The sequence below is a fragment of the Vipera ursinii genome, assembly GCF_947247035.1.
Source record: "Vipera ursinii genome assembly, chromosome: 3".
In the NCBI taxonomy this organism is placed as follows: Eukaryota; Metazoa; Chordata; class Lepidosauria; order Squamata; family Viperidae; genus Vipera; species Vipera ursinii.
The window spans coordinates 179549228-179573963 of NC_139516.1; the positions used below are offsets into that span (position 1 = coordinate 179549228).

At 37.4% G+C, this 24736-nt stretch overlaps 1 protein-coding gene across 1 annotated transcript; it reads right to left on the reverse strand.

The window, feature by feature from the left end:
- Positions 1-15214: 15214 nt before the first annotated feature.
- Positions 15215-20876, reverse strand: MSC (musculin). The gene is made up of 2 exons (XM_083358000.1): positions 20282-20876; positions 15215-16302 (listed from the first exon to the last, which is right to left on the reverse strand). Exons 1-2 carry the CDS (start codon positions 20831-20833, stop codon positions 16216-16218), a joined length of 639 nt encoding a protein of 212 aa, XP_083214126.1. The 5' UTR covers positions 20834-20876; the 3' UTR covers positions 15215-16215.
- Between the last annotated feature and the right edge of the window lie 3860 nt (positions 20877-24736).

The following is a 24736-nucleotide window of genomic DNA, read 5'->3' on the forward strand; positions in this document are numbered from 1 at the left end:
TTGCCAACTTTTTAATTTTTTTCCTTATAATTTCTGCAACACATAATAGTGGTCCCTAAGACTATATCTCCTGGTAGACATTACAAGTGATCTATCAGTTGAAATGAATTAAATGACTAAATGACTCCTAGGCTGAGCGAGCTAATGGGTTTCAACTGCAATAACTCCAAGCAAAGTCCATTTGGACCAACCAAATATACCACAGCTAATCTATTTTTGCTATATCCCAGTTTCATTCTTCTATATGCAAAATCTCCTGAAATGGAAGCATGTTAAAAAACCCCTCAAATGTACATAAAGAAACATTACATTCAATAACATTGCATTTATGCTACATTTGTGATGAAAAAAGGTAGATTTCAAATACAAGATTAATTTAAATGATGTGACTGGCCTACCCTTTCTTTTCCCCTCCTTTCCCAAGTTCTACCTATGATTAGCACAACAGGCTTCTCAGTGATAATTATTTCCATATCCATGATGCAGTATTCTTATGGAGTATCTTTAAGACAAATACACTTTGCAGGGCCAATTTCTGCTTTGTTATACACTGTCCTGGAGAAAGGCTGTATTTTTCTTATTTAAGAAAAATTCTTGCTGCCTTTCTGCCTAACCCTCCTAGAGATGGTATACAAAATTTAAAACAGAGCAAACCACAATTAAAAGTTAATTTGCCCAGCCTACAGCACTCAACAAAACAAAACAGGTACTGTATTTTGATTATTATATGTAGGCTGCAAAATTCCAGACAAGTTTTTACTTCTGGTTTTATCTAATAGTTGTCTGGGTTTCTGAAGATTTAATTATAATATATTTCATGATAAGTAGAAGACAGCCTTAAAATGGCACCTAGAAAATAAAGATAAGTGCACACATCTGAAAAACCTTTGGCATTAGCGATATGCCAGGATCTTCTGTTAGATATTCACATAAAGTGAGAACAAAGATGGTGTCCTCGGATGGTTGGGAAATGATTCCCATTATGGGAGAGGGAAAGGAGAAAAGGGAAATACAGAGAATGGTTTAAGAAAAGGTGCAACCCCCCCCTCCATATAGCACTATTTGGATCGTAAAACTTTATTATAGCCAAATACCAGCGAAATAAAATTGCTTATGAAAGATAATATTAAGAGAATAAATAATATAATAATGATGTGGTTTTCAGTTGCTCAGTGTGTGTGGATGAATGTTTTGGGAACAAGCTAGCTATAGCTTTGTTTGCTTCTAGTTGTTCGCAGATCTGTTTTTTTTATTATCTTTTCCAGGATCTTCCCAGGTATTGATGTTAGACTGATTGGTCTGTAGTTTCCTGGGTCTTTTTTTTTCTTCCTTTCTTGAAGATGGGAACCACATCAGCCCTTTTCCAATCATCAGGTACTTTCCCGGTGCTCTGAGATTTTTGAAAGATATGGTACAATTGTTCTGAGATAACATCTGCCAGCTCCTTCAGAACTCTGGGATGTAATCTGTCGGGTCCCATGATTTATACTCATCAAGGTTGGATAGGTGTTCTCTTACCATTTTCTTGCTTATTTTAATTTTTGTTTCTAGTTATCTTTGGCAGTAGGGTTTTTTTGGTATGTTGAGCTATAATTTCTTTTTGTGTGAAGACTGATGCAAAGAATTAGTTAAGCAGCTCTGCTTTCTCCCTATTGCCTTTTTCCTTGTGGCAGTTAAGCAGAAAAGCACATGTGGACTGTGCACTGTTTGATCTGTAGGGCTATATACAGAATCTCTAGTAAAAACAAATCCAAGTGACCCAGTAATTGCAACCAAGTAGGAGTACTATACTTAAAATGACTGTATCTTCTTGGAGACAAAGTCTATGGTATTCTGAAACTACCAAAAATATAAACTTTGGTCTTTGACTTTAAGAACAGTTAAACCTTTGCAACATGGAAGTGCATAATGGAGCTGCAATCTATATCTAGCACACCTGTTGGAGAGCAACTTTTTAAAGTGTCATTATACTGAATAACAGACATACTGTAGCATCCAGATCCGGTATTTCAACAGGGATCCCAGCACTGTGACAGAATTGAGATTTTGTATCCCTGTATCCAGTGACTCATTTGTCTGATATATACATTCTCCAGCAGACAAACTCAGCACCAGAAGGTGAAGACAAGAGCAATAGGTATGGTGGAAGATCATTTAACACAGTAGAAGATCCCAAGTAGCTTTAGGTAGAAACATTTACTACAATTCGTTCTGGTCCACTTGCATGCTGTTTGGACTTTAGAACAGGCTTCTTCAAAGTGCCTATATCTAAGTATGAACTTTGGAAAGGAAAGATACATTCTAGAAAATTCCAATGTTAAGTTTGGTCACTTGTGGATTTTTCTCACTGGTGTTCACTACATGTCAGAAAAATCAATGTTCACCACACTTTTCTCAAGTGATAATATAAAAACAAATATCCATCGGTTCAGATATAGAATCCTAGAATTTAAGATTTTGAAACAACCTTGAAATCATCTACTTCAGTCCCCAGCCCAGCATAGGATAGTACTACTACAGATGATAAACCAGTCTTTATTTAAATACTTTTAATGAAGATGACTCCACCACCTTCTGAAACAACCTATTCTAATATTGAACAGATCTTATCATTACATTTTTCCCCTTATGCCCAGCCAAACTACACTTCCTTCTAATTTATAATGTCATTTCCTGTCATGTCTCCTGAACAGTTGTTCCCCATTGTTAAGAACAGTATAGTTCTAGTTTTCCTGTTAAGCTAATTTTCTGGTCTGATCTATTTGAGGGAACACCTGCTGCCGGCATCAAATGCCCTTCGCCCAGTGCGCTCCCACAGGGAGGGTCTGCTCAGGGTCCCACCGGTAAGAGATTGCCGGCGGGTGACACCCAGGGATAGGGCCTTCTCAGTGGGGGCGCCTGCCCTCTGGAACCAGCTGCCAGTGGAGCTGAGGACTGCCCCCGACCTCCGTTCATTCCGCCGGGGCCTGAAGACCTGGCTCTTCGAGCTCTCGGGCCCAGGCTGAGGAGAAATTAATTTTAATTGGGGTTTTTTAATTGCACAGGGTTAGTTTAATCTTTTTTAAATTGGTTTTTAACTTTTGTATTGCTGGTTTTTAACTCCCTGTAAACCGCCCTGAGTCCTCAGGGAAAGGGCGGTATATAAATGTAATAAAATAAAAAAATAAAAAAATAAATATTTATTAGAGCTATCACCTATTTCCCTTCCCATCTGCTCTCTCTCTCTCTCTCTCTCTCTCTCTCTCTCTCTCTCTCTCTCTCTCTCTCTCTCCCATTATATACCCATATTTAAGAGAACAGGGAAAGAATCCTACAGAGGTTATCCCAGATGATAGGCAATTACTCTTTACTACTCTCCAGGGCTTTCTACTTAACAAAACAAATCAGCACAATTGTTCATGTGAGGTTCCATAAACATTGACAAAAGCCTGCAATTTTGTTGCCCACTTCATGCCTAATGGCCTTCCAGATGTTGCCGAAGTAGACTATATTGATTGGGACTGTGGAAATTATACTTCAGCAACATCTGGATGAGCATAGGTTCTTGAACTAATATGTTGCTTCCCCCCCCACATGTGATCTCTAACCAGATGTCATCAAGTAAAACCACAGCAGCTGTAGCTATGCCAGGCAGGCAGAAAGCCAGACATTGCAATTCAGAAACAGAACTCAAAAGCAAATTCACTGCTCAATTATTTAAAAAATTGTATCCATATTTTATTGTTGGAGGCATGGAGAAAAACTGTTCTAAATAATTTTTTGAATTTGCATTAGTTAAGTTAGCTTCATCAGCTTCATTTTTAACTTTCATATGAGGTGCCTTTTAAAAACAAAATACAGCCATTGCACTGGCCTTTTCAATATCCATTTATTTTCATGGCAGAATAAATAATACGTTTTGAAAGTGGGCTATATCAAGATATCAGTATCATGATTATGGTGATCCTTTCATCACGTATCAGAACTATGTGGACTTAGTCCATGTGTTTAAGAACCCTTTTGAAAAAGTGGGGTGGAAGGCAGACAACTAAGCAAAAAAAATATGAACAAGTAGCAAATATTCTAAAACTCATCTGCGCTGAAAAATAATTGAAGAAATCATGTCCCAAAGAAATCAAGATATTTCCATCTAATAATGATTTGCCCTGTCTTGCATCCAAAGTTAAGTATAGGGAAGAAAAGAAGGGAAGTATATGTTGTAGATAGAAAACCTTTCCTCACTGTTTATTTTCTATGGTCTTGATGGTTATTAATTTTCAGATATAATATAGAACTTTCCATAAGGATATTAGTGCTGTGATAGTATCATTCCTACATGCATATCATTTCTGAATACTAAACTTGCATGTATGAACCAATATGTGTAACTCTCAGTTCAATTATCTTGGACACTTACAATCAGCACATAACCATTACATGTTTGTGGCATTGAATTGAGAAGGTCACGTGGGTTATGTAAAAATGCGCAGTACCTCAGTATCTCAGCACTATTTTCCATAGTAAATGCCCTTGGATTATCTCAAGAATAGTTGATGTTTACCTTAAATTTCAAAATGAAGACCCTTTAATTTTGGCGCTTTTCCCTATTTCTCTATTCCAGAGATTTAGTTCCCTCAAGTGCCTTGGTAAATGTTTAATGATTTAAAATAAAATAAAAGTAGTGTTGGGCTTGCAGCAAAATCCTGGAAATATTGGCTATTGATCCAGCTGCACAGAGTCAAATGACTTGAGAAAACAACTCCTCCGTTTTTCACTTCACTTACACTGCAGGCAGCCACTTTTAGGATCATTACCTCTTGACGGTAAAATACAAGCAGTGTAAGAATGTGTGCAGGTAGATTTTGAACCCAATGAACTTTGTGGGGTTTGAAAGGAATACAAAGGCATGCACACATGCACACACACAAACACACACAGTTTTGACTCGTCATGAATATATCTCCTCCTCTCTGTAGCAGCAATTAATGGCTGAATAAGATACTTCAGATGTTCCTGTGATGCCAGAAGTCATCAAAATCTGTTAGGGTCTTAGTGTCCAGGCTGTCATGATTCTATGCAGGAAAAGGTAAACAACACACATTTCTGTATAACATGAGGAAGTCAACATTTCTCTAATTGTAGATGTCAGTACTGACAGCCAGAATTCTGTCCCTTAAGTAGAATTCTATGGTGGAAACAATGTAAATTCATTTTAGGCTGTGTTCAATTAAAGTCAAATTGCATAGGCAAAGAGAAAAGGGGATCCATAGTCTTTTTTTTCCCTTCAGCATATTTGACTAATTTCCAAGAAAAAGAATATATAAAATATGGATAAATGTCCCTTTTTTCTCCTCCCAAATATAAGTCGTGGTAGGAGCTACTGGATAGAAAGACTATTGTTATAGTGTTTGAAAGTAACACAATTTCCATCCTTAACTATAAAACTAATTACATTTTGCACTCTTTACAAAATAAAGAATATCCTGAAATTCAAATTTCTCCCATACTTTCTGTCCTGAAGATTCTTTTGAATAAGTGTTTGTATAAGGAATATAATGTAAGGTTGTCTGGCCAAATTATGAATAGCTATATAAGCACATAACAATCAATCAATCAATCAATCAATCAATCAACCAGTCAATCAAATGTATTAATATAGTAATAGAGGAATGAATGTTATATTCTCTGATTTATTTTACTAGATGTTAGTATTCTGTTGGATATAAAAAATTCAACATGCTCTGTTAAAATGCCAGTTTTTTGAGATATAAAAAAATCAGACCAAGATAAATCACTTCAATGTTTTCCCCACCTTTAATATAATATATAAGCTGTACAATTCAATTAAAAAAACAAACTGGAATATTTTGGAGAGGATAGCAGTAAAAATGCACAATTAAATGATTTATCTTGGCATGATTTTTACATCTTTTTTACATCTGAAAAAAACCTTGCATTTTGTATATACATATAGACTTTTTATGTCCATTGTATTGTTGTATTCATTTGCTTCATTTTGTTTTTGTTTTGTATTTTTAAAAAAACTTTGCTAGTCGTTGATCAAGTTATATATTATTGATTGACTGATTCATTGATTGATATAAGCACATACTATATTAGTAGCTTCATATGGAAACAGGTAGATCTCAGGATAGAAAAGGAGAAAGCTTATGTATCCACCTCATGCCCTTATTCTGGAAAGTATACACTCTTTCAGGTGATGTATTCATATGGTATGATTGCTTCAACATCTTTGTTGTTATTGTGACTAAGTTTATTAATAAAAGAAATATTGCATATTGCAATCTTAACAATACAATGTAATTTAAAAATTAATGATGGAGGGAGAAAAAAAAGGTCTGGGAAGTGATATTAGAAGCCGCATTTGTGCTAATATATGTGTTAGCATAATAAAAATTTGATTTGATAATTAGAATGACTCCAAAAATGACCATATTACTCAACATGTATTAACCAATTTGTTAGTGGAAATGGTGCATAAGCATGCTTTCAGTCATCCACTATGCCTGGAAAAATCTACAGTTCCAGAGGTATTTCGCATTCTAGAGATACAGCCAGGAAGAGGATATACACAATGGTTGATCCAGAGTCATATTAACAGTCTGTGAATTCCAGGCCCAAATGTATCAATAATATGACAATTCCAACAGTAATAAGATTGCATAAAGCTTTTATTATATATTAGATGAGGATTGAATCTATTAATCTCATTTTCAGATTATAGGAAATTGATCAAACTTTATTTTAAACATCTCTTAAATTCAAAGCAAATACACTGTGATTCAGAAATTCTGTCAAATTAAACCTTTTTCAACACTTAACTGTAACCTGTATAATGAACTTTCTGGATGCTCTCACCAAAGAAATACACTGAATCTCTTACCAATCTATTTAAAATAATAGAATTATGTATAGGAAGCTTCCCCGATGTAAATCAACCTTTAATTAAATTAATCTCAATTGTATTTTTCACCCCCAGATATTAAAGAAATTTTACATCTTCTGTCTAGAACTTGTTTCTTCTGATTTCATCAAAAAGGTTATGCATTCATATTTTAACAATCTTTATGAGAAGTCTTACACTAGTGCAAACAAAAAACAAAGCTCTAATTCTTGTCTAAATTCTTGCTATGACATCGAGTTTAACTTACACCAGTTTACAGTTAATCAGACAGGAGAACAAATTCATTGAACCAAGTGTAGGTATTTCTGATTTTTATATAGTAGAATTTTATACTCTACCTCAGCTATTGTAATTCCATTAGTTTTTTTCAGAATTTCTGATTAAGCAGGCAAAATAAAATTGAATAAAATAAATAAATAAATTGTTGTAAGTCCTTTTTTTAAAAAAGAAGAAAGATGGCAGGCTTGGTATGTACAGATACATATGCCACCATTTATATATGATATAAATTAATCTAGGAAAAGGCAGGCCATTAAAATTATTTGTAGTTTAGTAATTGAATAAATCATCTCTTCAAATAACTTTGTATAGATTATTTTAAAAATTAAATACCAAAATTAAACTATAAAGTACTTCACAGGAAATTGCCTCAGTAATGAGACATCAATCACAAAATCTGATTTATAGTGGAGAAAAAAAATCTGGAACCACTAAAATAAAACTTTTTAAATTTTGTGTAGTGTAGCAGAAGTAGATCTCAGATGTGTTGCTTGCAAAACATAAACTAGGGATGGAATTCTGTGAATTACCAAAAAAGGAGACTATTTTTAGCTCAGGGTTGAAATGAGGGGTCCTTGGTGCTCTCTGAATGTGGTTGTTTTCTTGCAGACATTTCATTATCCAAACTACGTAACATCATCAATGGTAGTTTGAACTAACATCTCCAGTAGCACTGATGATGCTACCTAATTTGGGTACTAAAATGTCTGCAAGAAAAGAATAAAGACCAGAGAGCACCTCAATTATGTGAATTACAAGGTAAATTAATAGTCTTCTTAGAGATAGTGTTATTAGGTTATGCATTAGTAAGTTAAGACTGCCCTCTATGGTACAAAAGAAGGAATGCATCAAATATAAACTCAAGTTTTGCTTTAAAAAACTGTAGTACTCATATTTATCAAGAAATGTGATTATGGCAAGGAACATTAAGTTTGATAAATATACTGTGTGTATATAAATAATACATACTTATCTGCATATTTAATAACAAAAAATACAATTTAAGAACTCTGTTGTTTGATCACTGCTCTGAAATATATATTTGTCTAAGGAGCAGGTAACAACCACTAGAATATTATCTTATTCAACAGATATCATCTTCAGTCTGAGTAAATCATAAAGATTGTAGAACATGATTGTAAGACAAGCAGTTTTTTCCTTTCCCTTTTTAAAACTACAATATAATTGACTGAGGGAAATTTATCCAGGGGGCAGGTCTTGTGACAGGGAAAGCATTTCTTACCTTCCTAACATTATTCTTGCTTCTTTGTCCAGAAATAAATACTCTACTGGGCCTGTTTTTCATGAAATAACAACAGAATATTGTCTATGCGGAACTCTGAAACTAATTGAAGTCATATAGGCCACCAAGATCTGCACTGTAGTCTATTTTATCCTCTCTGAAGAGTTGTTTACACTGCTTGATTCTGTACATCTGGCAAGATGGAGGTTCCATGGTAGCTTCATTTTCTAAGTATGAAAATGATGAGTTGGAGGGTTCTGCAGATGAGGTCTTTCTTACTTTGAGAACTGCTCATCCATGTCTACTGCTGCAATTCTATGGACTGAAAGTCCTAATCAAAATACATTGTTGTACCAGTACTAGATATCAACTCCTAAATGCCTATACAATGCGAGTAGAAAACACTGTAATATGCTATTCAACAAGCATGAATCTGAAGAAGCCTTAATAAAGCCTTTTGGAACTTGGGTTTAATGAATTTGAGCTCTTAAATTTTAATATTACAAGGATACTCATATGTGTCCATAAACTATTCTACAAAGGAAGGAAACAGCAAACTCTATACTGGAGAAAATGTAGAGAGAAATCCTACTATAGACATTAATCTCAATATATGGAGAGCTTCAAAATGGATAGTAAACCCAGTTCCCAAAACTCCTTAGCCTCCATACATTCAACTGCAGGGTCTGATGGAAAGCTATATCCATGTTGCTTAAATCCAGGTTCATCTTTCTACATACCATAGAATCTAATAAGTAGATACTTCTATAAAAAGTATAGGAGATATGATCAAACATTTTATATAAATATGCATGGAGTAAGTGGCATTAAAATCAATTTTTACAACCACATAAACAGGTGGAAAATGAGGTAGTTTTGAATTACTATTAGCAAGTCAATCCACTGGAAATTAATAATGGTTGTTTCTGGAAAAGTTGTAAAGGAATAGGAATAGGAATAGATTTTGATTCAGTATAAAGGAGGGAATTGTTTATTGAAAAATCTCAATTTGACTTTGGTTTCAGACTTTGAGGAATATAGGTTCATTTCTTCCCCTCAGGAAGTACAAATTTCTGTTTATTGAAATGTCTTCCTAACTGTGACCTGATTATTTTTCCACTTTAAAAAAATATAAATGTAAGGGGTACTTGGATATAGTACCAAATCTCATCAAAATCTATAAATCTTTTCGAAAATTGTGGCTACTCACTTTTATTGCCCATGTTATGGACAAGAAATAAATTTTGATATGAATTTCTTTTACTTTTTAATATTTAAAAGGCCTTGGTAGTTGACAGAGAAGAAGGAGAAATTCATTATTTTATTACTGCTTTATTTCATATATGACTTTCTCAGAGGTTTAGACGCTTCTTACACATTTTTCCTACATTAATCCAGAGAATTTTATTCAATGTATCAGGTTGAATGCAAGTAACTGCAGCCACTAAATTATGATATGGATCATTGATGGATTGGACCCCTATCTGTTCAAAGGATTCTCAATTTATTAAAGATAATTTTTTTATGAACGAGTTAGGTCTAAACATGGCTGTTAAGAAGACTAATTTTCCTTCATTATCTCAGATCTGCAGTCATTCATATAGACTTGAGTGATACAAACATTTGGCAGCAAATATTATCTGTTCAAGGTCATTGTATATTGCCATATGTTCTTCACACTTTAAGTTTGAATAAACAGTTCCATTTTGTCAGATTATCTACCAAAACTTTTTTTTGAACGTAGTTAGCCATCAAACCCAATCATTTCCATTCACATTTGAAGATGTGACATTTGTCTAATAGTTCTTGTTAAATTGGTGCAAGCAATTAAGTTGACTTTAAAAAAATAAAACTAAAATATAGTAAAATGTAGTTAAAACCAGTATTATATAGTAATACACCAGATGGCAGTCTTGATTCATGGTATCTATTGCTATTCACCCTTTAATAGGTGATTTTAATCTCTCCATCAATGATTTTGAGACAGTATGTAAAAACAACAAAACTCCCATTGAATGCACTAAAGAACATTATTTATCACTATCCCACATTCCATTCAAGGAAATCATGATTTCGAACATGGTGCTTTTCTCTGCTTGGTAGTGGCTTATTATTCAAACCATCGTGAACTGGAATTCTGCGAATTACATAGAAATATGGGGACTCAACATCATCCAGGAAACTTTCTTGATATATAGCAATTTGAACTTCAGTTTCCAGAGTTCAAATCCAATACTTTAATTACTACTTTATGCTCATTGCCTTTCAGAGTTGTGATTTTTTTTCATAACAGTTTTTCATAAGTTTTATACATATCCAAACTATGCGTTAAATGTTTAAAAACTATTGCGTATTGATTGTTGACATACATTATTCTGCACTGTTGTTTTCTATTCTTGTTTCTTGTTACAGAATAATAAAAAGGAGGAGGAGGAAGAAGAGGAGGAGCAGGAGGAGGAAGTGGTGATGGTGGAGGAGATCATTTGGGTAGGGGCAAGGATAAAACTGATGTTCATGAATAATGGCATAATTGTGCAAGTGATTTGAAATATATAATTTGCATCAGTCATGTGGAGAGTCTGACATAAATTACTTCATTTACGTGACTGCTATCATGTTTTGTTGGAATCTCTATAGTTTTTCCCACAGGTCAATGGTCATGTTGTATCACTGTATTTCAATACATGGGTCTTAAGAGTTGCTTTATGATAAAAACTCAGTTTCTTTCATGGAACAAAACAAGACACAGGAAAAAAAACCGTGAATACTGCTCATGTATGGCAGTGAAAGCTGGACCATAAGAAAGGCTGAGCGCCAAAGAATTGAGGCCTTTGAACTATGGTGCTGGAGAAGATTCCTGCAAGTCCCTTGGACTGCAAGGCGATCAAACCGGTCAGTCCTGGGGGAGATCAACCCTGACTGCTCTTTAGAAGGCCAGATCCTGAAGCTAAAACTCAAATACTTTGGCCACCTAATGAAAAGGAAGGACTCACTGGAAAAGAGCCTAATGCTGGGAAAGATTGAGAGCAAGAGAAGAAAGGGACGACAAAGAATGAGGTGGCTGGATGGAGTCACTGAAGCAGTAGGTATGAGCCTAAATGGACTCCAGAAGATGCTAGAAGACAGGAAGGCCTGGAGGAACGTTGTCCATGGGGTTGCGATGGGTCGGACACGACTTTGCAACTAACAACAACACTGCTCATGTAGACTGACCTGTCTTTAAGCCAGGTAGCTCACCCCAGTTTTAGGGAAGCTGTATGCTAGTGGAAGAAAATAACCAAAATCACAAACATGAACTGAAAAGAGAGAGGAAACTTTATAAATATTGGGTTTGTCCCAATAGGTGGCAAATCCTGTGTTCTATTTCTAGAAACAACTGGTATGTTTCATTCAGGCAAATTGTCAAAAGTTGTAAATGGTCCCAGCATAAACCTGTGTCCTTGGGGAAACTCTTATTTTAAAATAAGCTGATATCGACAAAACTTTAATGCTGTGTTTTGTTCTAGTCTGTTCTGTTATGTGGTAATTTTACTTACTGGTGTTAGCAGCATTGTGGGTACCATTTCTTTTGTTTTTGAATTTTCAATATACAGTACAGTATATATAAGAGACATCCCAGGATTGCCTGGGTTAAAACATTTCTTTGATGTTGATTATTGTTTTTGGTTTAATTAGCTTTAATTAAGTTTAGCTTAATTAAGCGATTGTACATGGTTTTTTGGCTCCACATAGTTTCCTAGATTGAATGGGTGCTACTAGGAATGACCCTCAGACAACTGTAAACCTACCTGGGAAGAGGAATCTTGATTGATTGCAATTCTTGGTAGGAGCAGCGGAGGGTGGGGTCTCCACCATTTCCTCTCGACTTTCTATTTTTTTAAGCATGCCTTAGTTTTAACTTGGTTTTTTATGATTTTTTAAAAATCTTAAACAATGTTAATACAATTGATCTTCAAATAAATAACGAACAATGTTATTGTTGACCATTGCCAGAGATTAAAACATGTAGTTTTGATTATGAAAATCAGTCTTGCTAACTTACAGTACAAACAATATGCTTGCATTTTTTTAATCTTTGTAATTGAAGATGAAATAATATGTATAAATCTGGAGTTATTTTGCACAGTAAAGTGAGGTTTAAAACATATTCAGATGTTCAAAACAGTAATAATAATAATAAGTTGGAAGGGACCTTGGAGGTCATCTAGTCCAACCCCGTGCTCAGGCAGGAAACCCTATACCATTTCAGACAAATGGCTGTCCAGTCTCTTCTTAAAAACCTCCAGTGTTGGAGCATTCACAGCTTCTGGAGGCAAGTTGTTCCACTGGTTAATTGTTCTAACTGTCAGGAAGTTTCTCCTTAGTTCTAGGTTGCTTCTCTCCTTGACTAGTTTCCATCTGTTGCTTCTTGTCCTGCCTTCAGGTGCTTTGAAGAATAGCTTGACTCCCTCTTCTTTGTGGCAGCCCCTGAGATATTGGAACACTGTGTCATTTTTCACAACAGATAAGTGAGTGGCAGCTTGGAATTGTGCTACTAGACTGGGCTCTTGAGGCTGAATCCAACCCAACGCTCTGTGTAGAAATCCCGGATCTGCTCTGGGCCTTCTTTAATATATTACAGAGAGTTCACCATTTCCTTGGAAACTATTTCCACCAATGATCACTTGAATATACTCATTATCCGATGATCTCTATTCTAGAGATGAAGGCAATCATAAACTCCTTCATTTTTGTCTTCTCAAGACTAAACAGTGTTTTTCTTGTTTCATAAGAATTAATTTCAGTTCCTAAAATTTGTTAAATAAATGTCCTTGAATTATAGAATATAAACGTGTGTTCTTCTTGTTACTTATGTGAATAAAGTAATTATACAACACAGCCACGTAAAATATTCTACTCTGTATTAAATGATTTAAGAAATATATTGTATTATTAAGGCTAATGTTTAATCTTTGATATTATGATGAAAAGTAGGCTACTTCATATAACTATGAACCACACATGGAGCCAGTTAACAAACTTCTATCTAGCCTGCCTTAGTTATTGAAAAAAGTTCATGTAAAAAAAAGGGAGGGAAAGGGTATTGCAATTCCTATACTGATCATTCAATGAAATGCAGTTATTCTTCTGAAATTAAAAGCTATTTAAATAAATTAAATATTTTTAATATATTAATTAACCTAAAGAAGAGTTTGATTGTTTTCCAACCTACTTCTCCTAATTCTCACTTGAACTTATTAGGCATTCAAAACATTTTGCAGTTCTACAAGTAGAACTGTTTCATTCTTTAACTCCTTTTGTTCAATCTCTAAGGTTCATTAACCAGTTGCATGTGGTTTTAGGCTCAAGGAATAGCTGTGTATAAGTAACTGTTTTATATACTGTAATGATGGTTTTTCTTGGGGGGAGGGGGAGTGTCCCTTCAACTCATTGTTGAATCCTGGCATCTCTCTTGACAAATCCCTGAAGTTTCTTTGACAAGATTGCAGAAGTGACCTGCCTCTGCCTTCTTGCTGGGCTGAGAGAGTGACTAGTCCAAAGACAGCCAACTGGCTTTGGGCTAAAGATAAAACAAATTCTTGTTTGCCTAGTGCAGGGATAGACAACCTTGGCTCTTTTAAGACTCGTCGACTTCAGCTCTCAGAATTCCTGAGCCAGCATGGCTGGCTCAGGAATTCTGGGAGTTGAAGTCCACGAGTCATAAAAGAGCCAAGGTTGCCTATCCCTGGCCTACTGTCTAGTCTGGTGCTTTAACTACTACAGAGCATATATGCTTTATCTTTTATCCCATCTAGTCTTTTTATGTTTTTCTCTATTTTTAATTTGATAGCTGTAGCAAATAAAAGAAAAATATTTTATATGGTCTTTCTATCTATGAAATGCTAAGCTTACCTGTCACCAACATTATATTCCTAAAGTACCTTCTAAGAACATTATTTCAGTCAGTCTTCATAAAATGAAGGTGGAACTTCAAAATCATTTGACGTATTAAGATATATCTAAAACAGCTTCATCCCCATTTTATTTTATGCTATAACTGAACCTATAATATCCATCCCATAACCTAAACCACAAATACAACAGATTTATTCCTGTGGAGACATAGGATACCTGTGGTCGGTCAAATATTGCTGAACTGCATTTCCCAACATCTCTTACCATTTTCATTCTGCTCCCTGCTTGCAGGGGAAATCCCACTATATAGTATTTAGAAGGTCTGAAATTCCCACCACCTACATATCATAAACAATGGTTTCTATAAAAAAAGGTGCTTAGGGATGCTTAAAAATACTTAGGAATATTTTGTATGCTGGTTGTATTCAAGTGGCTTACAGCAAATATACAGTAGTGTCAAACTTCTTTTCTCACAAAATAGGTTTAATTTTGTCATCAAGAAAAATTCTATATATTCCATGAAGCACCATTCCAGAATGCTCTCTAGACCCTGCTTATCTTGGAGGGCTACCATTAAAAGAAAGAGAGAAAGGAAGAGAGAGAGAGAGAGAGAGAGAGAGAGAGAGAGAGAGAGAGAGAGAGAGAGAGAGAGAGAGAGAAAACCTCTGTGACCCAGTTGTAAACAGATCCATAGTCATGTATAAATATAAACTTTAAAAAAATGTTGAATTCTATTTTAGTGATTTTTCAGTGATTTTTCTCCAGCTATCACCAACCACTCAAAATATTATTGCAATAAAGATTTTAATATAATGTATAAAAATATAATTATTTACATTTGTAATATTGTTTGCATATAGAACAGAATAAAGTTAACATTCCATACAGTCAGAAAGGCTTGACAGGAAACACTTATGATATAAAAGGCCAACTTACATATAACTATCCTAGATTTAAAGAAGCTTCTTATTTCAGAATAAGGCAAGTTCACATGTCAAACTTGCTACTACAGTACAGAGTAGAATTAGTTGTCTCAATTCAACAAGAATATGACTATGACTTTGATCCATGACCTACAAATTACCTGGTTATATGTATGCTTGTCTTAAAGACAAGTAATCTGATTTAATGCTTTTGTGAAATAGACTGTGCAGGAGCAACCAGATACAATCTTTTTGTCTTTGATTTTTAAAAAGAAATTGTCTAAGGTGACAGAAGTAGTCCTACTATTGCATAGCTGCCAAGAACATAAGATCAAATATATTATAAATTTGTGTTAAGGACTAGTCTAGAATACTATTTTCCTTTGGTATACAAATAACACTGTTTGGGGTTACTTCATACAACCTATAATTTGGTTCATGCTATTAATTTTGGCTTCTGTCAACCTAGCAGTTCGAAAGCACGTAAAAATGCAAGTAGAAAAATAGGGACCACTACGGTGGGAAGGTAACAGCGTTCCGTGCGCCTTTGGCGTCTAGTCATGCCGGCCACATGACCACGGAGACGTCCTCGGACAAGCGCTGGCTCTTCGGCTACGAAACAGAGATGAGCACCGGCCTCTAGAGTTAGAAACGACTAGCACGCATGTGCGAGGGAACCTTTACCTTTTATTAATTTTAGTAGTTATCCGCCTGCATGTTTTCTGTTAGTCAAAATTTTTTAGAACAGTTCTCTAGAAAATGTTGCAAAAATGCCTTTTCAAAGCTATCATTTTATCTGAAACTTGGAGAGATCTTCCTACTTCACATTACATTTTAAGTGCAGTTTTCTTTCCAACTGAAGGAGAGGATTTAAACACAGTATAATTGTTTTTCACTGTTTCAGTTTTCTTTGGTCCAGAGAAGACAATGGAATTGGTAAACGCATCCAGCAAGAGCACTCTTTACTTTAACTAAGCTGTAGTTCCACATAATCTGCTGGCTGTTGGGACATCTTTGGTGTCAGATTCTGGTCTTCCTGAAACCACAAATGGCCACGTCTGTGAATTAAAATATGTTTTCATGTTAGAAAGATGAAAATTAACAAGGACCAGTTTACTGCAACATAGTTTCCATCCATATTGGGCAAAACAACCTTCCATACAAAAGCAGAAGTGGTTGCTTGATTAAAAATCAGATGCAATAAATCTGAATTTATTAATGATAGCCTCATAACACTTTTTTGCTATACAATGGTAAGAGCATTAAACAACATGCTAATCTATTTCATTAGAGTTTTCACTGTATAAACATACCTTGCTCAAGCCCATATGTAGCTAATGTTCTTTTATATCAACTGATTCAATTTTTAAACAAGCTTTTGTTGTAAAATTATTATAACCCAAATGTATACATTTCTGTTGCTGAAACACTGCCAAAAGCATTTACTGTAAACACTTCTTTGACCATATTCTACAAATAAACTACTTACGTAACCGAGTTTTATGGAAAAGGGAAGTGAAACAACTCCTATATTTCCTTTATACAAAATAAATAGAGTTTAATTTGTAGCCTAGGAGTGAGTGAAATATGTATGCCATTGATTTGTTCAACCTGACAGGAAAATAAAAATGACCAAAAGATGATTTTATTATAGCAATTATAATAGGAATATTGTTCGTAATTATTATACAAACAATAATGATTGTAAGGTTATCATTTATTTAATGTTTAATTATGTATATATTTTAAATGTACAGATAGTCCTTGACTTATCCATAATTAAGCCCACAATTCCTTTACTAAGTGAGGCAATTAAGTGAGGTTTGCCCCATTTACAACCTTTCTTGCCACAGTTGTTAAGTGAGTCAATCCAGTTGTTAAGTTAATAATACAGTTGTTAAGTGAATCTGACTTCCCCATTGACTTTGCCTGTCAGAGGTTCACAAATGGTGATCACATGACCATGGAACACTGCAACCAGCATAAATATGAACTAGTTGTCAAACGTCTGAATCTTGATCATGTGACCATGGGATGCCGCAACTGTCGTAAGCGTGAAAAACGTTCATAAGTCACTTTTTCCAGTGCAGTTTTAACTTTGAACGGTCACTAAATGAATGCTTGTAAGTCGAGGACTACCTGTATATGCCTCATATTATATAAAATATGGGTAACTAGCAATCAAATATGCAAATAAAAAAAATACAGTGAAATTAAAAATTCTCGCATGCCATAACTCTCCACCTCAAGAACACAAATCTCCTATCCTGACTCAACACCTGGGAGAAAAGCTCTATTTTACGGAGGAAACAAGGAGGGTAGGGGCTCCTCCATATCTTGGGAGTGGGGCGCCCCCTCCGTAGGGTAGCCACCGCTATGGGAACTTCTATTCCCTAGGTCTCACCAGATGCATTTTAACACTGTTTATTAAAGGAGACCCACTCTATTAAGTTAAAACATTCTTTAAGGTATCAGGGCATTTTCTTTTTCTCCACTTTTGCTGTATAAATTAGTTTAATTTGCATAAAGCAATTTCAAGAAGCTTATCCAACTCAAAATTGTATAGAGTGCCTGCCCTTCATTTTCTCTACAAACTAAATTTTTCATTATAATATAAACTAATGGGGTGAAATGGGTAGCAGGTGAAATACCAGGCTTACCTTTAAGTAGGAATCGTTCCAAGTAAGATTGTTTCAGCAGAACCTAATTAAAGTGGACTAAGCCACTTCAAGGAGAGCCAGGAAATGAATATTGTATAAGCTTTGGTTCTCCTACAGTTGTCATAGTTACGGTGAAAAAAGTTAGAGAATGAATATACATAGTCAAGGCCATAATTTAAATTAGGCATTTTGACAATGCCTCTTCTAGAATAGTGGTTATATATATTTTTAGAATGCATTCTAATGTTAAATGTATTCCCCTTTCTCCAAGTAAAGAATTTTTTTTGCTTTATTAGTTTGATAAAATACTGCAGTCACAGAATCTTTATTAGATATATTTTGTAGTATCTTCTGTTATTTGTCATAATCAACATCTGCATAGCTTAAAAACTGCTGCAATCATTAAATACAAACATGTAAATGTTGCTGTTACATGGATAGATGTATTTCTGGAATTAAATCTACATGAAGATGTTAAATGCAGTCATGTATAATTGGAGATGCTTAGAGACGGCCACCTGTATCTCCTATAAATACTGTTGAATCAAATCCCATACAGTTCAGATATGGAAAACATGGTAATTTTCAGAAACAGATCACTGCCATGAAAATAAGTTCAGTTTCAATATTCCTAGACTTGAGCTATCCATGATTACAATAGCTTTATATTCTTTTAGTCTAGAGAATAATTTGCTGTGTGCACTTGGAATTTGAATTTGTTAATAGATATTGGCTTACAAATGGAAAAAATGAAATAGCAAAAGTGACAAAAAGTATGAAGAAAGATTATGGTAAAATGGATCATCATAGTTTGGTCCCAATTATGTACGGTCCCTAATTGCATCTTATCTCAAAACATGAGAGTTGAATAAGATATAGCAGCCATAAAAATCACCAAAATATTTGATGCAATTTCTGTATGAGTAGTAATTAAAAAGAACTGGAATTTGTAGTTTAGTTATCAATAAAAACAAAAATAAGTACTTCTTCATATTCATTTTTCATAAACAATGAATAGGTCCTGCCCCCAAAATGCAAGGTGGTCCTCCCTTTCCTATATTACAGCCATGCAGCAAAAATTAGCATAGGCAGGACACACAAAATTAGGCTTTCATTCCAAGACATTGTTTACAGAATTTGTTAGCCTGTTATATAGTGAGTAGATTTAAACAAATTTTAAAAAAATCATATTTAATTTTATGTGAGAAAATTCTCTTCACCTTTGGAAGAACAGAAAACTAAACTAGATGAATGTTGATCATCTCATCTAATTGGGCACTTAGGTCTCTTTAGAAGCAAACTGAGCTGAGAGCCAGAGATCCTTACATTTGAGTCTATTGAAATTGCAGAAGAGATTTAGTTTCTCCCAGCCAATTGCTCTGCTAACAAACGGATCAAGCCTTTGTTGATTAGATCCTGCACTTGCAGAAAAATGCTAGGAAGAAAAAGAAAAAAAACTCTGCTAAAAAAAGCTGCAGACACTTAAAAGCTGAGGGAGAACTTTTCAAGCATAGAGGGATCTAAAGAGAATTCTTAATAACACATTTTTAAAAGATCTTTGAAAGCTTTCCTCCAGATGATGTCAAATCTAATTAAGAACTCTCCAGATATGCTTGACTTCACTTCCTATCATTCACAGTTCTAAGAGTGGCAGGCTTTTAAAAAGTGTCATTACTTTTGTATACACAGTTGAAGTGCATTTTGATACATGCAGTTGCTCATCACCCTGAGCAATTCTCATGTGTGGAACATGAGATGTGTTAATAATACTTACCAATGTGGACAATGCAAAGATACAAAAGATAAAATCAATAGTGTGTGTGTGACCATAAACCAGTGCTTTGTTGAGAACTTAGGGAGCCAGTGAATGATTCATCTTGAAAATCCTAGAATGTCTCTCTTAAGTCAGGTATTAATTTGTTAAGTATTGCTTGTATTTGGGCAAAAGCTGGATTAATGTTTCTAAGGAGGGGAGAGCCAGATACATACTGTAGAGTATGTGTACTATATAGAGAATACACATACTGTATACTGTACACATACTGCATCCTCCCAAATTTCAGATTCCTTATTGGACTGATGAAAGCAATCAGAAGAGGAAAGCGTTACTCTCACAGAGACACTTCCGTTAGCCTGCATTACTCCCCTGTCTCCTATAATCTCTTCTTACAGTGATATTAACTTGAATTTTAAAAGATACGCATTTATACAGAAACAGATACTCTAAGACTGGCCAACCTACGTATGTTCCAGAACTGCAGAAACACGCTGCCCCGTGTTCAAAAAGCGGCACCGTCGCGCCAGTGGCATTGAAGTCAGGTTCTGACAAGCTAAGCCTGCCTTGGGATATTCCTCCAAGGCTTCCGAACTCACTCACCAGGTTGACAGGATGCACGTAGCCCTTCTCGTAGCAGTCTTCTTGCAGCAACTGCCGCAGGTGGGCGATGTAGCTGGAGGCCAGGCGCAACGTGTCCAGCTTGGAGAGCTTGGTGTCCGGAGGCACCCAGGGCAGGCTGGTTTTCAGGCGCGAGAAAGCTTTGCTCAGCACGCGCATGCGGGCTCGCTCGCGCGCGTTGGCCGCGTTGCGCTGCGACTGCTTGCACTCCGGCGTTGAGCCCGCGGCGCTCCGACCTGCCGCCGGCTGCTTTTTCACTCCGCCGCCTTCCCCGCTCGCGGAGGCTCCCTTGGCGCGTTTCTTTTTGCTCGCCACCGCCTCCTCGTCTTCGTCCTCCTCCTCCTCGTCTTCGTCCTCCTCTTCCTCCTCTTCCTCCTCCTCTTCTTCCTCTTCCGCAGCGGAGGAATTATCAAGCGAAGGACAAGTTTCAGCTCGGGGACGCCGCTTAGAGCGGGGCGGCGCCCGGTACTCCAGCTGCAGCTCCCTCAGATCCATCCGAGGCTCTTCGGAGCCAGCCAGGGAGCCTGTAGGCATGACCCAACCCCGGGACGCCAGAGACGGGCGCCAGCCAGAAGGCGCCCCCTCCCCCTCGCCCTTCCTAAGAGGAGCTCGGCGACGGATCGCGGTGATTCTTTGGCCAGGGGGGTATATATATGTGCCAGGGAGAGCGGGGCAAACCATCTGCGCTGGGCAAGGGGTGGGGGGCAAAAATGAGCAGCCCGCGTAGAGGCGCGGCGAGGGCAAACTAGGTTCAGCGCGCGTCAGCCATCCCTTCGCCTTTCTTTGGATCTTCCCCAGCCCCCTCGGGATCCCAAGAAAGCGCGCTGAGGAGGAGGTTGGAGAGCGCCCAACGCCCTCATTGAAGAAGCCCCCGCCTAGCCGCGGCGACTGACCCTGCTCTCTCTCTCTCTGCCGTCGGGTGTGCGCTTAGCGCGTCCCTGGGGAGCTGAAAAGTTGCTCGAGGTTTTTAGCACAATTCGGGGGAAAAGCCCCTAGCGTGGCCGCTTGTATCTGGCGCTCTCTGATTATAATGCCGGGCTTGGTTAAGAATAATGGAAGTTAAAATCCAACAAGTGTAAGAGGCTGAGGCGGGGGCGCCTACTGGCTTGAATATCTGAAATTTAGGTGGGGGTCCAATCTAGTGCGCCACCGGGTCAAGGCAAAGAGGGAGGAAGCGGGCATGGCCAAACCGAACTAGAAGCCATTCAATTATTAGCTAATTCGGTTCCATAGGAGGAAACGACGCTGGAGGGCGCCGCTCCCGGGATGATTTGAAGTGGACAGACTACCATCCCCAAGTTGGACCCCTTGTGGTGTTAGAAGACCGAAAGTCCTGTCTGCTCCCGTCCTTCTATTTCCCGAGACATCCGATCAAATGCGCCCAGGACAGGACGCCCCTTTCTTTCCTTTAGGCGGATTTGATTTCCTTCCCAGTGGTTTTGGAAATCAAGGGAAATGTGTTTGGATAGAATTGGTGCTTGAGGTTCCAAAGTTATTCTAGAAGATGCAGCCTTTAGCCACGTCTACTATCGACTGGATCGACATTGAGAATTGGAGGCGGTGGGCTGGTGGAAAATGCTCTTCCTTGGGACAGCATAATAAAGTCTGTTAAAACCGGAATGAATTATTTGAACTCCTTCCTACTGTGGGCAGAACCGACTTTGCGAGAAATAATCTTAAATTTCATAGATATGAATTAACCTGAAATTAGATTCTTTAATCAACGTCCGATCTTTTTAAACAAACAAACAAACAAACAAAGTGAGCCTAGCCTGTAGCTAAAGGTTATGGAGGCTAGCTTTTAAAGTTAGACTTGCGTGTTATGGATACTGGCAGGCTGGAAACAATAATAAAAGGAAAGGAATTGCGTGCAAAGGCAAGACATAAATAAAATAATAAAGTTGGTGAGATTGGAACTGGTGAAAAAGCTAGTAAAACCCTTGAAATGCAATTCAGCTCAGCCAGTTTTATTGCCACCTTGCAGTTTTCCACGAGTGTGAGAATTGGTCTTAAATACATTAAACTTTATCAGAATAAGGTGGGCTTCTTGTGAAAGCTTTTAAAAACGAGGGAGTAGGTGCATGGAAGAAAATCCCAAGGAAATCAGTGACATAATTAACTTTCCAGTGATTGCATACAACCCTGGACATCTATAATTGATCTTCATTCACTTAGATGGAAACAAACCATTCATTCCAAGAGTACTTTTAACGAAGATTACTTTGAGCCTGGCTTCATTACTATTCTACTGAGCCAACATTTCTTAATGCTGTACCTAATTTCAACTTTAAATCATATTTAAAAATATGGGCATCAGCAGCTACTTATTGTAACACATCTGCAAGGTAAATTTCAGGCAATCCAGTTTATTTTCTGAAATTAAAATTCGGGGACTGGAAACTGAACTATCAGTCTCTGAAATTCATAAATGACAGTTTCAACATTGTCTTTTTGTAAAAACATGTATGTAAATAAATGGAAATATGCATTCACTTATTTCAGTGAACCTTGTGCCTTGTTTTCCACAACTGAACAAAACTGTAAAATTATCAGAACAGTAACCTCAGAAGAAAAACAACCAGCAACAGGTGGGACAGCCAGTGCAAGAATCAAATATCCATGGTGCTGAAAAAGTTTTCAGAATCCCCGGAGGGAAGGCAGAAAAGGATAATGTGGGGCTTGTTCCTGGCTATTTTCACATGGACCTAGATTCAAAGCTAGAGTTTTCAATGAAGATTTAGTTCCACGTAGCCCTTCACTGAAATGTCATGGAGTCTCATATTAGGGATCAATTGCAATGGATGATTCTCAAGCTTCACAAGGGGAACAAATAAAACAGATCAATACAAAAAGCTAAGCTTGATCCCCAGGCTTACCTACCTAGTCTGAAATTCCATTTTATTCATATGTTTCTGTTTGTTCTGCAAAAAAAAAAAAAAACGGCTTGCCGATTTCACTCCTGCTTACATAGAACGGATTGAGGTTAGGATTAGATCTAAAATTAATTGTTTTTGGGTTTTTTTGAAACTTGAAAAACAAGTTTTGGGGAAAACCAGAATTTTGCTGGAAACTATTATAACAATGGGAATAAGGGACGTCTGTCGACCTTCACACTTCATTTCTCAAGCGTGTCCTATTTGAATCCGTCCCGGATTATAAGGGATCGGTCTGCTAGCAATTCTATTTTGTGCACGTTCCCCTGGAAGTAAAGGGAACTGAATTCAGCGGATTTATCACAATCCTGTGGAAATTCAGCAGCACATCTTTTCTAATTTAGGACGCAAAATGTCAGAGTCCTAGAACGCAATCCTGAGCTGTGGAACCAGCGGGACAGTTCTACTGAAAACGAAGCCCTCTTTTAATATAGGAAGCGCTCCGTGTCCTCTCACCAAAGCCCTGGGCGCTTTATGACCTCAGTCCTAGGCAGTTTGTCTCATGGGGGTCCATGCAACTCCATTCCTCATAAGTGTGGACAAGAAGAATCGGACCATTCCCACGTGTCTTTCCTTGGAGTTAGAGCGGCACTCTCAATGGCTGGCTTAGCGGGACACACTTAAGCAGCTGAACTGAAATCTGATTAATGCCCGAGTGACCCAATTTTCTGGGCTGAGGGAACAAGACTGCTATTTGGTTCGTGGATCTACGTGGCTTCATTAAGCCGCGGGTCATTTATTGAATACGTTTGGATTCATACAATAAAGCCAAGCTCGAAGTGTGGCAGAGAAGCCACCGGGGGTGTTTCCTAGGAACGATCCCCCAGACCGCAGATTTATCTTGAAAAGGGGAGGGGGCTGAAGGTGCCTTAGGCTGAGGGGCATAGCAGGTGGGTCGCGGTTGGCCTCTGCAAGCCTTTCTTTCCATCTGCTCATCTTCCCACCAGCTTGGCGTTGGCACCACCTTCTCGCCAGCTTTGGCTGCTGGTGCCTCTTCACGCGAGCTGGCTGGGGCGCTGAGGAGGAGGTGCTCGGGCGATCTGTGGGTACCGCTGGCAGACGCAGCCAAGCAGCTGCTCGGGAAAAGCCGCGGTCGGTGTCATCTCAAGTTCACTCTCGACCCAGCGTATCTAAGGAGCTTCTTCCCCACGACCTCCCCCCTCCTCCCCGAGCGCTCATTTTGGCTTGGAAAGGGGGAGTCGGTGAAGCAGAGGGAGGGAGACCAGCAGCCTCGAGCGCCAGAACAACTTCAGCAACTTTAGCGGGGAGGAAAAAGAAGAGGCTGCAAGCGAATCAAGGGGAGTATTCCGGAGGCAGAGGTAAATGAGTAGAGTAGAGTAGGCTAGAGTAGAGTAGAGTAGAGTAGAGTAGAGTAGAGTAGAGTAGAGTAGAGTAGAGTAGAGTAGAGTAGAGGAAAGACACCCACACTCTTGTTTGACTTGTTGATACAGATGTAGCCAGTGCTTCTTCACAAAATGCATGGGAAGAAAATATCAGGATGGTT